Source organism: Bactrocera oleae, chromosome 3 (assembly GCF_042242935.1).
Source record: "Bactrocera oleae isolate idBacOlea1 chromosome 3, idBacOlea1, whole genome shotgun sequence".
In the NCBI taxonomy this organism is placed as follows: domain Eukaryota; kingdom Metazoa; phylum Arthropoda; class Insecta; order Diptera; family Tephritidae; genus Bactrocera; species Bactrocera oleae.
The window spans coordinates 34,258,910-34,277,560 of NC_091537.1; the positions used below are offsets into that span (position 1 = coordinate 34,258,910).

Below are 18,651 nucleotides of genomic sequence, written 5' to 3' on the forward strand. Positions count from 1 at the left end.
TTTCTTTAAATAGCTTGAAATATAATAGCACAACAATGGATGAGATTTTCATTAAATCCTGTTATTTGGGATTTGAAAAAAAAATTCTAGCCACATTATCATCGTTGGTCGATACTCTACCTCCGTCTCTGGGCTTGTCCATCATAGTCAGTTGTAATAAATTGAGTTGATGTATTTTTTCCTTAAAAAATTTTTCTCCTTCGATTTCGTTTGGTTGTTCAATTTTCAAATTCCCGAAATACATAAATCAAAAGCCAGTACCTAGTGGAGTTGTTCTTGTTACCTTTGATAAACATCACATACCTGAAAAAATTGAAGTGTCTTGGTACACAACTAAGGTAAGGCCATACTATCCAAACCCCATGAAGTGCAAAAGCTTTCAACTTTTGGGTCATACAACAAAACGACGTACTAAATCCCCTGTTTGCGACATGTGCGCTCTCCCCCCTCACCAACCCACTCCTTGCACTCGTTCCTTTTGCATTAACTGTTCTGGTAATCACCCATCTTCTGACAAAACATGTCCTAAATTTATACAAATGAAACAAATAATAATCATCAAACGAAAAGACGAAAAGTGATCCATGCGAGAAGCAATAAAAATACAAAAAACACAGTTTACTCCTTCTCTCAGTGAAAACTCCGCTACATTTGCTAGTATAACAAAAATTACTACCAATTTAAAAGAAAACAAACGTTTATAAACAACAAATCTACCACAAATTATAACGAAACACAAGAAAAGGAAATAAACAAAAACAATTACACCACAGCAAATAAGACAAATACAACAACTGCATCAGTCGATGACTCTCAAAACACGAAATGATCTCCTCATTGCTCTCTTTCCTTATTAATGAATCCAAGAAACCCATACCCCTTTCAATATAAAAGTTTATCTTCCTAATAAATACTTCTACAATAATACAAAAAACTTATACGCCAAACAAGGAATTGCAATTTTCATTAAGAAATCCGTAGATCATAAGCAAATTCCTATCGAAAGCAACATCTCTTGCCCATCTATCGAAATAGAAATTGGATTTAAATTTGCAAGGCAACCCACTTTTCAACACATAGTACCTTTACACATCCCGACATTATCCTTGCCTCATCCACAGGCAGGCGCTCTAAAGAAACCGTAAATGCTGAAGCATATGCTATTAAGACTATTATTTGTTTTGCAGCTCATTTTACCATTCCCCAAAATAACACCAAAAGGTTTTCAGCAAAACTACCGTATTGGTCTAATCTACTAACTATTCTCAGAAAAAGGAAAAAGTCTTTGTGGGCAACATTCAAACACAACAGAACTGACGCTAATTTAATTGAATATAAAAAGGCGAATGCTAACTTTAAAAAGAAGTTAAGGTTGCCTAAAAGGCAATCATTGGAAAAGCTAACAGCCAATATAAACCCAACCACTAATCCGAAACAAATATGGTCCGATATGAAGATGCTAACAGGATCCATACATAGGTTTAGTATATCCCATATTAACACGCTATCAGGTCCCATTTACATACATCAAGAAACCTCGGAAAAATTGGCGGAGACCTGGTCATCATACTCCTCCGATACAAACTTTTCTACTACATTTTACGCAATCAAAAAACGCATAGGAAATGATACATATTTTAACTCATCACCTTCTCCAAATGCACTTCACATTGAAGCCGATATTACACTTAACGAGTTCGAATCCACACTTTTGACTCTAAAAGGAACAAGTAAGGAAGGGCTAAGTTCGGATGTAACCGAACATTTTATACTCTCGCAAAGTCAAATAGTATACTCGTTTAAAATTTCTTTGTGGACTTACTGATATTTTCGTTAGAAGGTCAACTATAGGCACTGGGGTCCACATATTTAGTACTTAGGGGCTTAAACAGTTTTGGTTCGATTTAGACAATTTTTGGCCACAAGGTGGCATACTTTAATCGCATTATTCACGCAAAGTTTTATCCCGATACAGTCATTGTTGCCTGATTTGCATAGTGGAAAGTGAAAGAATCAGATGGAATTTAAAATGGTGTTATATGGGAAGTAGGCGTGGTTGTAGTCCGATTTCGCCCATTTTCGAAAGAACATTATGCACCGAATTTGGTTGAAATCGGTTAAGCAGATCTCAAGATATGGGTTTTCACCTAAAAGTGGGCTGTGCCACGCCCACTGTCTAATTTTGAACGCGGTTCCTATAAAGTCATCTCATACCATCCCAGAGATAAAATTTAATGCCTCTGGCGTGTTTAGTGCTTGATTTATGGCGCTTTTAGTAGTTTTTAACAGTACCGTTATATGGGGAGTGGCCGGAGTTGCCACCCGATTTCAACTATTTTCACACCGTCAATAGAAGTGCTAAAAACATTTGCTTCCAGTGAATATTGTTATTATAGCATTAGCGGTTTAGGAGATATGCACATTAAACCTATTAGAGGCGGGACCGCGCCCACTTAAAAAAAAATTTAACTGCAGATGCCCCTCCCTAATGTGATCCTGTGTACCAAATAACAGTATTGTATCTTATTGCGGAGCTTAGTTATGGCAATTTATTTGTTTTTGATTAATGGCGTTTTGTGGGCGTGGCAGTGGTCCGATTACGCCCATCTGCAATACCAACCGTCTCACGGTACCAAGAAACATGTCTACCAAGTTTCATAAAGATATCTCAATTTTTACTCAAGTTAGAGCTTGCACGGACGGACGGACGGACGGACAGACGGACGGACGGACAGACAGTCACCCAGATTTCAACTCATCTCTTCATCCTGATCATTTATATATATATATAACCCTATATCTAACTCGATTAGTTTTAGGTGATACAAACAACCGTTAGGTGAACACAACTATTATACTCTGTAGCAACAGGTTGCGAGAGTATAAAAACACCCGGTGCAGACAAAATATCCTACCCCATATTAAAAAACATCTCATACTCTCTTAAAGAAAGAGTTCTCAACCTCTATAATAAGATACTTAGTAGTGGTATATATACTCAGCCATGGAAAGTTTCCCTAGTAATTTTCATTCCTAAACCTAATAAATCTTCTTCCTATATTGAGAATTACAGATCCATTTCCCTTTTACCCTGTATGTCCAAGACACTATATACTAAAATAATTTCTTCCAGACTAATGTGGTAAGCGAAAATGAATGGACTCATAAGCCCGTACCAATTCGGTTTTCAAAAAGGGTTAGGAGTAATAGACCCCCTGGCAAAATTTTAAAATTTCACTTCCTCTTACTTGGCATGCCGTAACCACGTTTTAGTACTAAGCTTGGATCTAGAAAAGGCCTTTGATAGGCCAAAATGTTTAACATTGTAAAATCCTTCTTGTACAATCGAAAATTCATCGTTAGTGCCAATAACTGCCAATCTTAGGTCTTCAAATTGAACAATGGTATACCTCAGGGTTCACCATTCACCACAACTCTCTTCATCATAGTCTTTAACAAAGTCAGCTCCATAATTAGCTCTAACCCACTAACTCAACACTTTATCTACGCAAATGACGTCGTGATCTTTACAAAAATTAAAAACTTAAGTTAAGTTAATCATACATTTTTGAAAATTCTAAATGATATCAACAAATGGTCCGAAATTTCACGTGTAAAGATTTCATTAAACAAAATCTCCACATTTCATATTTGTAGAAAACACAATTGCTCCTTCTCCACTCTTTCCTTTTTAAATACCCAAATTCCCCATACTCATAGTTTAAAAATACTAGGTATATTAGTTGACAAAAGTCTTTCTTATAAAAATCATTGTAAATATATTCGATTAAATTTATTTCTAAGACTAAATATTATAAAGTACTTATCATCAAAACATTGTTTGTGTCACCCAAATATTATCATTAATGTCACAAGAGCCTTATTGCTATCATAAATTAACAATGAACTTGAAATATACGGCCACTGTGCCACAACGCATATAAAACTTTTAAACTATTAGGAGTATTCGTGCCTTTCCAACATCACCAATTAAAGCAATTTTATTACAATCCGGATTACCAGATATTCTGCAAAGGACCACACATAACACACTGTTACTCATCCCAAAATTACTTTTATGTAGAAACGAGTTAACACTTAATACCGTAAATAGTACCCTACAATGTTCCCGCAGACACAACAAACCTTCAACCATTCTGCGTTGTCTCACTATTTCCAAACAACTAGGAATAATTACAAGCCCTACATTGGTTGAACCCCCACTAACTCCGCCTTCCATGACATTATCGTCATGTTGTATTAACGTTACACAACAACATCGCAAGCAATCTACGAGTAACACCGAATATGTCCAGATATACAAAAAAACTCTACAACCATACACAGATGATTGGGAGTTTATCTTTACAGACGGATCTAAAAGTGATACCTCCACCACATTTGGTCTGACAAACAAGATCGGTGTCACCATAGCTGCCTTTGCTGCTCGGTATTTACAGCTGAAACAGCTGCTATATTAGAAGCGGTACTGTCTGCCTCTAACAATGGAAGGAAAACCATTATTTGCAGCGACAGCAAATCCGTCATAGATGCCATTTTTAACCAATCAAACTCTACGCCCTGATCACAAAAATAAAAAATCGTATTTATAAATACAACAACATAATCAAAATTATGTGGATAGCCGGTCATGCAGGAATCCAAGGCAACGAAATAGCCGACAAACGAGCGAAAGAAGCAAACAAAGAACCTCTGCATACGTCTCCATACTTTACCACAAAAGATATTAAGTACTATGTTAAAAAACACATCACCGACTGTTGTCTAAACGATTGGAGGCACAGCAATCATCACTATAAACTCTCAAACCCATCTGGCCTAAAACCACAGTATTCTAATATCATCCCCTGTAAGAATATAAAAACATTCATACGCATCAGGATTGGACATACACTTGAATGGTTCGAAAGACTTCACAATACCTCATATCCTCGCTGCCCTCACTTACAACAACGCAGATTCTCGATATTTAGCTGCAACAAACCATCTGACTTACTCAATCGGACAGATGACAATAACATTAATCTTTTTGTAAAATACTTCCAAATCTGCAAATTAAATATCTAATAAACAAATAATCATAGTACAAACTAAACTTAAATTTGTCTAAGGCAAATTAAGTATTATAATTGGTAAGTTTTAGTGATACCCATTCATGGATTTCTTACTTTCGGAACAATAATCAGAGCTCGGGAACTTGGTCCGTTTTTACTTTCCCATACGCGATGCAAGCAGCCAGGCACTAACTTTAACTATTCCTTTGTGCCCAAAAAGCTTTTGCAACTGGGCTTTCTGCAGCAATTTCTCCTCTCGTTGGACGTTTATTTATCTCCAATCCATGTATTAGAGATTTCAAATCTGGATCTTCTTGCCGACATTTTCGTAGTTCTTCCGGATCCCAGTATGATGTTATTGTCAGTAGTCGGACATCTATAATGTCTTCTTTGGTCTCAGCTTTCGAGCAATGTCTGCATTCCAAATTACAAGGGCGGCGGAACATGGCATCAGCATTTCCATGACTACTACCTTTGCGATATTTTCTATAGAGTAGTCGTAACTTTGGAGTCTCTAAATCCACCGCGCCAACTGTCCTTCTGGGTTCCTAAAATGTAGAGGCCCTTTTAATGCTGCATGTTTTCACCCGAAATCGCTGTCTATAAAGATACATATGAAAATGTTTGATACACTTCACCAACGCCAGTAATACCGTCCGCGTTACACAATAATTCCTCTCCGGCTTGCTTATTGTCTGGCTGTAATACGCAACTACTTTCTCATGCCTAAAATTTGGAACGAATCGTCGATAATAAGTACAAAGACCAAGAAATCTCAGCAATTACATTTTTTAGGAGTGAGCCAGTTTTTTGATGTCTATCTTTTCTTTAGCTGTGCAATTGCCCTCAGTTGTCACTTTGTGATCTAAGTACAATAGTTGACTTCCTTTTTGAAAAGGGAACATTTCCTCGGGCTCAGCTTTCGACCAGCGCTAGCTATCATTTGGAAAACCTCTTCCAAGTTCTTAATATAATTATTTAATCTGTAAATTTAAATTAAGCCGAAGGCCCTAGCAGTGAGTGCTTTATATATAAATAATTGTAATACATATTTATAAATATTTCTCTTTTAAATATTATAGGGTGTAAATTACCACATACTACACAAACACTACGTAGAGTGAGTGTAATATGATTTAGTGTGTCCGTACTCTTAGCAGTTAGTGCATTGTACCGGACCAGTTATTTTATGTGGTTCTTCAACGGTAGCTATACGATGTAGAAGATATTTCAAATAATTAATCCAATGTGTTTCCTTTTTCTTTAACTGGTTAGCATTTAGTATCAGCTCAATTTAAACATTGGTTGTGGTACTTTATTTCTATTAAAAATATTTACAAGCATTTTAATGTCGTAACCAGTGGCGTAGCAAAGGGTGGCGGTCCGCACCGGGTGTCCCCTGTTTTGGCTAGCACAAAAATTTCTTCTTCGGGGACTCCTCCACTAGCACTAGCTCAGCTCTATGTATACGGTTACTAATTGGGTGTCTTTAGATTTTTTAAAGTTTATTGTAGAATGGGATTTTACAGAATCTCTTCCAAATCTTATGATTGCATTGAAATTGTTCATGACATTTGCGTGTCCGTAGCTTCATGTGAGAGAAGTTTCAGTAAATTATAATTAATAAGAAACTATTTGCGGACAACAATGACCTTGCGGCTTAGCAATCTTGGTATATTAGCCATCGAACACGAGGCAATACAAAATAAAAATTTCGATGAAGTTATTGCTGAGTTTGCAGCTGCCATAGCTAAAAAGTAGAAATTTTAATTCTATAACAATTCATTTTCTGTCTTAGTTATTATGGTGTCTTGTTATTTCTTTAATATTATAAATAATAAATGATACATGTAATATAACATATAATCATATAACATTTATTGCTTTCTACTTTCTTTGGGCCGAGCACCAACTTCCGCACTGGGTGCCACCCAAGGTAGCTACGCCACTGCGCATTCTATAAGATTTTCTTTGATTTCATTAGAATCCACCGTAGACTCTATACCTTTAATAACAACAAATAGGCCTTAGAACTCTTCAGTTGATAGAAATAACAACATTTGTTATTGTTTCACAAGAGTGTTACAATTTCCATAAAACTTTTCTCAGTGCACGTTTGTATTTTCATTTCATCAATATTACCCTTTTCCAAGGGCACTATGTGAAAATTTTTTGTGCCTACAATGTTATTTAGTTGAGAAACATTGATATTAGAGCTGCGCCCGCGCAAATATATAGGAGGAGGCGGTTTGATATTACCGACTGTGGTGAAGGGTAATTCGCAACGTCATTTCAGTCGTTACTCAGTAAATCAAATCGATCTGTTTTTGTGGAAATACATTTTCTTTATATATTAATGTAGCGGTCAATACCAATTTGATCAGACTGTCCTTTTTTAAGTGGTACATTCTCACCATCTATTCTGTTTTCCTTCGCTTTCCGAGAATGCATGCTTGACGGTGTCCTCTGATTCCGCTCGTCTCCTGCTGATCGCTGCTATGACTCATCTTATTACCGTTTGTTTTTATGTTGATAGGAGTTAATTTTGATGGATTCACGAAACTGAAAGATTCATCAAGGAATGCCTTAAGCCTTGTTGATGAGGCTGCGCAGCACTCATTGTGGTTATTGTTATTTTGTTTTGCCCACTTGTTTTTCACTTATATTTCGTTTACATTTGTTATTATTATTGTCCAAACACGTCCGTGCACTTTGAAAACTTCCTCATGTAGTATTGACCCGATTTTATCTATTTTTTGCACTAGAACATATTATTATCAGAAAAAGATGTTTCTGAATTTCAAGGTACCTCACATAAAATCATATAAGAACTAAAGTCAACCAAATGTTTTATGTTAGTTGTATGGAGGCTAGGGTAAGTTTTCACCTGATTTTATTCATGTTAGGTGCAAAGATACACTCTTGTTAGAAAAATACGCTCACTCACTTTTACTAAAATAACCCATATATTGGCCGATAGATGCGGTATAAAGTATTGACCCGATTCAACCCGTTTTTTACACACGACGTACTATTATCAGAAAAGGATACTCTTCGAACTTTATTTATATATTTTTTACATTGACCAATATTTTCGGTAAAAAATTAGCAACCAACACTGAGAGCCTGATCAGTTATGGTCCGATTTTATTTTTTATTTTTAGAATTGAGATGGCAAACCTTAAAGTCACTATTTGTGCAAAGTTTTATCCAGATATATTCGGTGGTGCTTGATTTTTATACTGAAAAGTAAAACAATCTGAATTTAAAATTGTGTTATATTGGGAAATGGGCGTAGTGACTGTCCGATTTCGCACTAAAATATAGAAATTTCAGGATAATATTATATACCGGTACCAGGCCCCTTTCCGATTTTGATTCTAACTCTTAAAAAGCTTTCTTCTACAATGCCGGGTGTAAAAGTAACAGTCTCTGACGCATTTATTTATTGATTTATCGTACTTTTAGTAGTTTTCAACAAAGCTGTTATATGGGCAGTGGGTGGGGTTATCTTACGATTTCACCTATTTTTACACTGAAAAATCTTACCTGTGTTTGGAAAATATGTACATTAATCCTATTAGAGGACGGGGCCACTACAGCTTTCTTAAGGATTTTCAAACCACAAGTATTCGCATTAACGCGATTTATTGTAGCAAAGTACAGTTTTATACCTTAATTTTCGGCTGATTTATGGTATTGTAGTTTATAATAATACATCTACCATACCGAACTTGTGTACTAAATTTCATCAAGGTATCCTAATTTTAACTCAAGTTATAGCTTGGACGGACAGACGGACGGACGGTCGAATGAACAGACAATCACCCGGATTTCAACTCTTTTTGTCATCCTGATCATTTATATATAATATAATATATAAAATTATATCTATCTCGATTAGTTTAAGGTGATACAAACAACCATTAGGTGAACAAAACTATTATATAATACTTTGTAGCAACATGTTGAAAGAGTATAAAAATCTTGGTTAAAACCCAAGGAAGTCAAGTTTTTCCATGGGAATTGTTTCATTTGTACTTTCGAATGATTTGCTGAAGTCTAAATACAAAACATTAGTAGCTTATTTTTTCTAAACCCATTGATACATTGTTCACCAATTAAAGCGAATTTGTTAGTATAGTTTTCCATTTATAAAATCCATGCTGCCAACATGAAATTAATAAAGAGGTCGAAAAAGTTAATTGCTCTGTCATAATTCTATCAGAAATATGTACAAGTACATACATATGTATGTATATAGTTTTCAATGGATGAATACTTGTTAACAGAAGAATTAGAAAAATAGTAAATAGCAATAATATGCAGTTCATTTATCGTATAACCAATAATATCATTCATAGAATATATATAATAATATATATAAATAATAAATAAAACTAATTTTATATAATTACCGATATATACGGTATAAATCCAACCGGAAGTTTGAAATTCGTACATTAGGTGTATGGAAGCAGGGGTAGTATGGGCGTGTTTTTATCAATTTTATGTATCACCACATATTATTGCCAGAAAAAGATGATCTCCGAGTTTCATTAAGATTGCTCACAGATTGACCGATTTTTTTGGTAAAAATGCAGCCATAGGCACTGGGGTAACATACTCGACATCTAGACTCTTGAAAAGTTATATTCTGATAACGTCATTGGCTCTCTAGGTAAATACTGTGCAATGAAAAAACCAAATAGAATTTAAAATTTGTTATAATATATTCCCATGCATAGTAGGCGCTTATTGCTATCATAAATTAACAATGAACTTGAAATATACGGCCACTGTGCCAAAACGCATATAAAACTTTTAAACTATTAGGAGTATTCGTGCCTTTCCAACATCACCAATTAAAGCAATTTTATTACAATCCGGATTACCAGATATTCTGCAAAGGACCACACATAACACACTGTTACTCATCCCAAAATTACTTTTATGTAGAAACGAGTTAACACTTAATACCGTAAATAGTACCCTACAATGTTCCCGCAGACACAACAAACCTTCAACCATTCTGCGTTGTCTCACTATTTCCAAACAACTAGGAATAATTACAAGCCCTACATTGGTTGAACCCCCACTAACTCCGCCTTCCATGACATTATCGTCATGTTGTATTAACGTTACACAACAACATCGCAAGCAATCTACGAGTAACACCGAATATGTCCAGATATACAAAAAAACTCTACAACCATACACAGATGATTGGGAGTTTATCTTTACAGACGGATCTAATAGTGATACCTCCACCACATTTGGTCTGACAAACAAGATCGGTGTCACCATAGCTGCCTTTGCTGCTCGGTATTTACAGCTGAAACAGCTGCTATATTAGAAGCGGTACTGTCTGCCTCTAACAATGGAAGGAAAACCATTATTTGCAGCGACAGCAAATCCGTCATAGATGCCATTTTTAACCAATCAAACTCTACGCCCTGATCACAAAAATAAAAAATCTTATTTATAAATACAACAACATAATCAAAATTATGTGGATAGCCGGTCATGCAGGAATCCAAGGCAACGAAATAGCCGACAAACGAGCGAAAGAAGCAAACAAAGAACCTCTGCATACGTCTCCATACTTTACCACAAAAGATATTAAGTACTATGTTAAAAAACACATCACCGACTGTTGTCTAAACGATTGGAGGCACAGCAATCATCACTATAAACTCTCAAACCCATCTGGCCTAAAACCACAGTATTCTAATATCATACCCTGTAAGAATATAAAAACATTCATACGCATCAGGATTGGACATACACTTGAATGGTTCGAAAGACTTCACAATACCTCATATCCTCGCTGCCCTCACTTACAACAACGCAGATTCTCGATATTTAGCTGCAACAAACCATCTGACTACTTCTATCATCTAAAATACTTCCAAATCTGCAAATTAAATATCTAATAAACAAATAATCATAGTACAAACTAAACTTAAATTTGTCTAAGGCAAATTAAGTATTATATCTCGATTAGTTTAAGGTGATACAAACAACCATTAGGTGAACAAAACTATTATATAATACTTTGTAGCAACATGTTGAAAGAGTATAAAAATCTTGGTTAAAACCCAAGGAAGTCAAGTTTTTCCATGGGAATTGTTTCATTTGTACTTTCGAATGATTTGCTGAAGTCTAAATACAAAACATTAGTAACTTATTTTTTCTAAACCCATTGATACATTGTTCACCAATTAAAGCGAATTTGTTAGTATAGTTTTCCATTTATAAAATCCATGCTGCCAACATGAAATTAATAAAGAGGTCGAAAAAGTTAATTGCTCTGTCATAATTCTGTACAAGTACATACATATGTATGTATATAGTTTTCAATGGATGAATACTTGTTAACAGAAGAATTAGAAAAATAGTAAATAGCAATAATATGCAGTTCATTTATCGTATAACCAATAATATCATTCATAGAATATATATAATAATATATATAAATAATAAAGAAAACTAATTTTATATAATTACCGATATATACGGTATAAATCCAACCGGAAGTTTGAAATTCGTACATTAGGTGTATGGAAGCAGGGGTAGTATGGGCGTGTTTTTATCAATTTTATGTATCACCACATATTATTGCCAGAAAAAGATGATCTCCGAGTTTCATTAAGATTGCTCACAGATTGACCGATTTTTTTGGTAAAAATGCAGCCATAGGCACTGGGGTAACATACTCGACATCTAGACTCTTGAAAAGTTATATTCTGATAACGTAAAGGTAAGGTAAATACTGTGCAATGAAAAAACCAAATAGAATTTAAAATTTGTTATAATATATTCCCATGCATAGTAGGCGCGATTGTAATTGGGTTTCGCCCCTTTTCAAAATCTGACAAAAGAAAATCCAGCTAATTTTATGCACCAAATTTGGTGGAAATTGGTCAAGTACTTTCTGAGATATAGGATTACAGCTAGTATTTTCCAAAAAAATTAAGAGAATGGTTAAAAATTAGAATGTCTTTGATAGGGGATTAATTCGAACATTTATTTAAACGTTGTGATTACCGATAAAGGAACGTTTACTCGCTTTTGTAGATTGTCACGAAAAAACCATAAAAGCTATTGCCGCTTTAATTTGTAAAACATTGGAAGATTGACGTGGACAGGGCTCTAATAATGGTAGTAATATGAGCGGTAAAAATGAAAGAGCGCAAAATTACATCCAACGTAAAAATAAGTATGCAGTTATTTCGACCTGTCGTGCCCACAAGCTGAATTTGGTTGGAGTCGACCAGGATGAATGCTGTCCTCGAGCAATAACTTTTTTGTTGTCGTTCAAAAATGTTTCATTATTTTCAGTAGCAGTGCAAGGTGAACTGCTAGTATCGTGGCTGTCAAGCCATTTGCGAAACATCTTCCCGGATTGATAAACGCTTTGAAAAAAGTTAAAAAACTCAACCTTACGGCAGAAACTCGTCGCGACGTTGATAGAATGCAAAATTGCCAAAGAGAATTTAGAGCATGTCGAATCGATTTTACCATGAGCAAAAAAGAAAACACGGAAACGACGAATAAAGAAGTGTGTGAAAATTACAGAAAAGAGGAAATTGAATTCAAAAGAAATCGTTCTCATTTCTATGGCAGTTTCATAATATGAAAAAAGATTAACTCAACGCAGCTGATTTTCTAAAAAGTATTCCGTTAATGTAACTGTTGAGTTGTTCAAAGAAGCTATTCACCTTAGACACGTTTACAATGCAAATTTTGAAACCCGTCTTACTCCATGCTACTTATTGAATGCCATCAATGTTCGAAAATTAGGAGCACTTTTCCTAAATATTTGCATCGCTTTGAGAATATTTTGCATTTTACCCGTTTCTAGAAAAAATCAAAAATTTAAATCGATCATAATAGTAACAGGGCAAGATTTCAGGACTAGCTACCCTGTATTATCGAAACTTCTAAGTTTCAAATAATTAAAGATTGGAGGCTTTTAAACTGCATGTTCAAAAACTTAATCATAGTAGTCAATAGATTTTAAAAGAACCCTTTTTAATTAATTAGATCGATAAATAAATGTTTGAATGAGATTTTTCTATCTCCTTATTAACTGTCAAGCCTTGCTATCCCAATATTCATATATTCCGGTATAATCTGAAAAATATTTTTTACTGAAAGTCTACATATGTATAAACTGATTTATACATTATTGATTTTCAAAATCGTACAAAACAAATTTGTTCCACCCAACATCAACAAGAAATCAATTTTAATTCAGATGTGATGAGAACATAAAACACTACGTTGTATTTGACTTATTCTTTAAAAACATTGAAGTAGTATGTGGGAAGATAGTTAATAAAGTTTATAAAGTATTAGATGTATTTACCCCTGGACCCAGTTTTTCTTTCGGCGGTCTTGTCTAAAGGTGGACGTTGTAACGCCCATTGTCCAATTTGGACGATCAGCTCGTCTGGTCATTTTGATGTACAAATGTATATATGGAGTGCCATACATCACGATGATATACTTGTACATCACGATTCATTCTAGATGTTATAAACAACCGTCAGGTGAACAAAAACATTATACTCTCTGTTGCAACATGTTGCAAAAGTAAAAATATCCTTAATACTTATCCTTTTACTCTCATTAAACTGAGTTATATTCCTCTATATTCTCTTTCTTCTTATCTGAGCTCTTCCTTATTTTTTGTGCATACATATGTTTGCTGTTAGATATAGGGTTATATATAAGGTTGTCAAATATCTCCCTTCCGCTTTTTTGTCTTATGAATTTCGCGGCTATGTACAAAGCGCTACAGAGCTCGTATCTGGCAACACTATACATAATTTGAAAGGTCTTGGCATAACCTACAAAACAACTCTATGCATGATTAGTGTGGATATTGCGTGCAACAGTTATAGACGTGTAAACATGGAGTTCACTAACGCCGAAATTCGCGCTATTTTAAAGTTTTCCTTCGTTAAAGGCAAATCCGCTAGAGAAACGTTCCGTGAGATTAATGGTGTTTTGGGGGATGGTACTCTATCACTTCGAACCGCGGAGGAATGGTTTCGACGATTCAGAGCCGGTGAAAACGACACCATGGATAAGCCAGCCGGCGGAAGACCTGTGACGATAAATACCGATCAAATCATGGAATACATCTAGTTAGACCGGCATATGGCATCTCGTGACATCGCCCAGGAGTTAGTTAGTCACCAAACCATTTTGAACAATCTGCATAAGGCTGGATACAAAAAAAGGTTTGATGTTTGGGTGCCGCATAATTTAACGCAAAAAAACCTTCTGGACCGAATCAACGCCTGCGATATGCTGCTGAAACGGAACGAACTCGTCCCATTCTTGAAGCGGATGGTGACTGGCGACGAAAAATGGATCACATACGACAATATCAAGCGAAAACGGTCGTGGTCGAAGGCCGGTGAATCGTCCCAAACAGTGGCCAAGCCGGGATTGACGGCCAGGAAGGTTTTGCTGTGTGTTTGGTGGGATTGGAAGGGAATCATCCACTATGAGCTGCTCCCATATGGCCAGACGCTTAATTCTACCATCTACTGCGAACAACTGGACCGCTTGAAGCAGGCGATCGACCAGAAGCGTCCAGAATTGGCCAACAGGATGGGTGTAGTGTTCCACCAGGACAACGCTAGACCACACACTTCGTTGATGACTCGTCAGAAGCTACGGGAGCTCGGATGGGAGGTTTTATCGCATCCACCATATAGCTAGGACGTAGCGCCAAGTGATTACCACCTGTTCCTGTCCATGGCGAATGCCCTTGGTGGTGTGAAGTTGAACTCAAAAGAGGCTTGTGAAAAGTGGCTGTCCGAATTCTTCGCAAATAAGGAGGGGGGCTTCTACGAGGAAGGTATTATGAAGTTGCCGTCCAGATGGAAGCAGATCATCGAACAAAACGGCGCATATTTTAACTAAATCCGATCACTGTAACACTTTTTATAAAGCATTGAATGAAGAGCAAATATTTGACAACCTTATATATAAATGATCAGGATGAAGAGACGAGTTGAAATCCGGGTGACTGTCTGTCCGTCCGTCCGTGCAAGCTCTAACTTGAGTAAAAATTGAGATATCTTTATGAAACTTGGTACACATGTTTCTTGGTACCGTGAGACGGTTGGTATGGGCGTAATCGGACCACTGCCACGCCCACAAAACGCCATTAATCAAAAACAAATAAATTGCCATAACTAAGCTCCGCAATAAGATACAAGACTGTTATTTGGTACACAGGCTCACATTAAAGAGGGGCATCTGCAGTTTAGAAAATTTTTTAAAGTAGGCGTGGTCACGCCCCTAATAGGTTTAATGTGCATATCTCCTAAACCGCTAATGCTATAATAACAAAATTCACTGGAAGCAAATGTTTTTAGAACCTCTACAGTGTGAAAATAGTTGAAATCGGGTGGCAACTCCGCCCACTCCCCATATAACGGTACTGTTAAAAACTACTCAAAGCGCGATAAATGGAGCACTTAAAACACCAGATACATTAAATTTTATCTCTGCGATAATATGAGATGACTTTATGGGAATCGCGTTCAAAATTAGACAGTGGGCGTGGCACCACCCACTTTTAGGTGAAAACCTATATCTTGGGATCTGCTTAACCGATTTCAACCAAATTCAGTGCATAACGTTCCTTTCATATTTCTATGTTATATTGCGAAAATGGGCGAAATCGGACTACAACCACGGCTATTTCCCATATAACACCATTTGCAATTCCATCTGATTCTTTCTCTTTCCACTATGCATATCAAGCAACAATGTTTATATCGGGGTAAAACTTTGCGTGAATAATACGTTTAAAGTATGCCACCTTGTGACCAAAAATTGTCTAAATCGAACCAAAACTGTTCAAGCCCCTAAGTACTGAATATGTGGACCCCAGTGCCTATAGTTGACCTTCTACCGAAAATATCAGTCAATCCACGAAGAAATTTCAAACGAGTATACCATTTGACTTTGCGAGAGTATAAAATATTTGGTTACATCCGAATTTAGCCCTTCCTTACTTGTTATTTTTTGTTTTATTAAGAAAGAAATTGATACTGCATAGATTTGAAGTATCGTTATATAAGATATGCGTGTGGATAATGTCGAAATTCGTAAGTATTTGTCATCGGAAAAAAACTTTTTTTTCTGTTAATATCAGCCATTTAACTTAAAAAGCAAATATCCACTCACCCTCATAATGTTTGATTTTTCTGGGTCCGAACACTGTAAGTAATAGAATTACATAGTTATGAAATTATTTATATTATACATCTTAACATACAGTAGTATTTCTCATGCCCAAAATCTCAGTTAGATTTACAGTCTGAAATTCAAGTCCTTGAATATCCCAGTTATCATGACGATATGCGTTTTTTATGAGTTTCATTAGCGAACAAATGTCCTGGCGATATTTATGTTCATTATTGCTGGTTTGGCTACAGCTAGATTGAATCCGACGTTTCATGCATTCTAGCCTTTCTGCTACCTCGCTCTCTAGATCTGTCATATTAGCAATGATAACTTCGTTGATTTGCATTAGCATAGTCACCCATTCCTGATAAGTTACAAGCTTGATCTTTTTAAAATAAAAATTAGTTTATTGTTTTGATAAGTTTACCTCCATAATGTCAATAATCAAATTTATAGAAGTGGTATTAATTTAAATAACTTTGCCACTTTCTCTGTACATGAGGTATCATTTATTTCAGAATAATACTTAAAATAAACCATATTAAAATCAAAATCAAGAATGCGAATATAAGAATCAGTTCTGCATGAAATGGACACCCTCTTACTTGTTACGTGTGTATTTTGTATATTATTTATTTCTACTTTCGTCGTATCTTTATTATCATTTGTGTACCACAAAATAAAATTCAAATCATGAACACCGTTGTCCAGAATTGGTTTAAGTTGAAAGCGTAAGTATTGTTAATATTAAAACATTAATTACGCCCTGATATGTAGAACAACATAACAGCATAATAGTTACCAATCGATCAAGTAAATGGGAAAATTAGGTCAAATTTAGCAATCTTGTCACAGTTAGAATTGTTTATATAAATTGATTAAAATCAACAACCTCTCCTTGTAAGTATATATACATATATATGTGAATACCAAACTTCAACTACTATAAAAATCAAGCCCAACTAGCCAAACAACTATCTTATTTCTACACTACACTAGCTGACATGGCGAAGGAAATAATCTTACAAAATCACATTTTGATTCGAGTTCCACTCTACTTCATCAGGTATAACTTGTGTAGATAATTGTATGAAATACTGAAGCCATATAAATAAATCGTTTCATAAGTTTATACTTTAATATACTTATATATTAATATATGAGCCTAAAACATTTATTCGCTTACTTACATCCGTGTCGCCTTGCGCCACATTTTCAATGTCTATGAAGCGTCGAACAAACATTTCATTTAATTGCCCATTCAATTTAGCTGCATCTCCACAATTTCCCGTTTCAGAACGATACTGACGCTGCTTCAAATAGCTTACATCATGTTGCGGGGGTTTACAAGGATGACAAATTGAAGCTGATTGTTGAGATTCAAAGCTTTCCTCCTTAGAAAAGGCTTTTTCAGTTTTGGTAGATTTTGACTGGCACTTCTTTGTGGACGATTTAATGGTTGAATGAGATTGTTCAAGCCACGAATCATATTGAGGATGTTGTGAATTCTCATAGTACTCATGCGAATCTAACATCGGTGACGACACAAACGGCACTGACGATTTTGTGACCACATTTAACGATGCTGCATTGAAACCAGCACTTACAACGGACGTTTCACTGCCTATTTGACTGGGTACCACTATGTTAAGAATAGTGGGCGGTGAATTTGGAGTTAATTCCTCTTCATTTACTGATGTTGACATTAAACGAAATTGGCGGTTACGTGGTCGGCTAGGAACTTGCGAACATGTGTTGGGGGTTTGAGGAGTTGAATTCTTGAGACTGCCACTCATATTGCGATTTTTACTAGGATTTTGATTCATGTAAAATGAATGCTACTCCTTCCTAATGTCGATTTTATATGATCTTCAATTTGTTGTTTATCTGCTAGGGCAAGTTGAGTTTTTAAACGTTACCTAAATAAAAAAATTTTAATATACTAATTTTTGGTGTTCATGTGTATTTTAGATTTTGTCGTATTTATGCTTTTTTATAAAATTTTTTTAATATTTTTGGCATACACAATGTATGCGTGACACTCAATTCCAAGTCAAATTGTTGATTGTGACCGTATTAAAAACGAATGTGATATTAATCGTTTATGTGCGTTTCATATTTGAATTGTGCCTGAATTTGTGCATTGGGCAGTACTAATACTAATGCGTTCTAACCTCTGGCTTTTATTTATAATATAGACAATTTGGCTTTTATTGTAGATAAAACTGGTAATTGGCAAACATTCCCACAAATAAGCCGTTTGATGCATACATACATACGTTTGCATATATGGGTAGAACTTTAGTAATTAAAAGAAAAAATTATAAATACTCTAATGATTCACTCTTTAAAATAT

The 18,651-nt window shown here is 35.4% G+C and overlaps 1 protein-coding gene across 16 annotated transcripts in view; it reads right to left on the minus strand.

Annotated features, from left to right (window-relative positions):
- The window catches only part of yuri (yuri gagarin), a 282,272-nt gene extending 263,909 nt beyond the window's left edge, over positions 1 to 18,363 (minus strand). For 14 of the 16 annotated variants that reach the window (XM_070106439.1, XM_070106436.1, XM_070106437.1 and 11 more), the window contains exons 1-3: positions 17,486 to 18,362; positions 16,387 to 16,680; positions 16,296 to 16,328 (exon numbers count right to left, since the gene is read on the minus strand). In XM_070106439.1, the coding sequence (XP_069962540.1) occupies positions 16,296 to 16,328; positions 16,387 to 16,680; positions 17,486 to 18,121 (963 nt within the window). In that variant the 5' untranslated portion in view covers positions 18,122 to 18,362. Of the gene's footprint in view, positions 1 to 16,295; positions 16,329 to 16,386; positions 16,681 to 17,485 lie in introns of all 16 variants that reach the window. The other 2 variants (XM_070106444.1, XM_070106445.1) reach the window with 1 other exon arrangement.
- Positions 18,364 to 18,651: the final 288 nt, after the last annotated feature.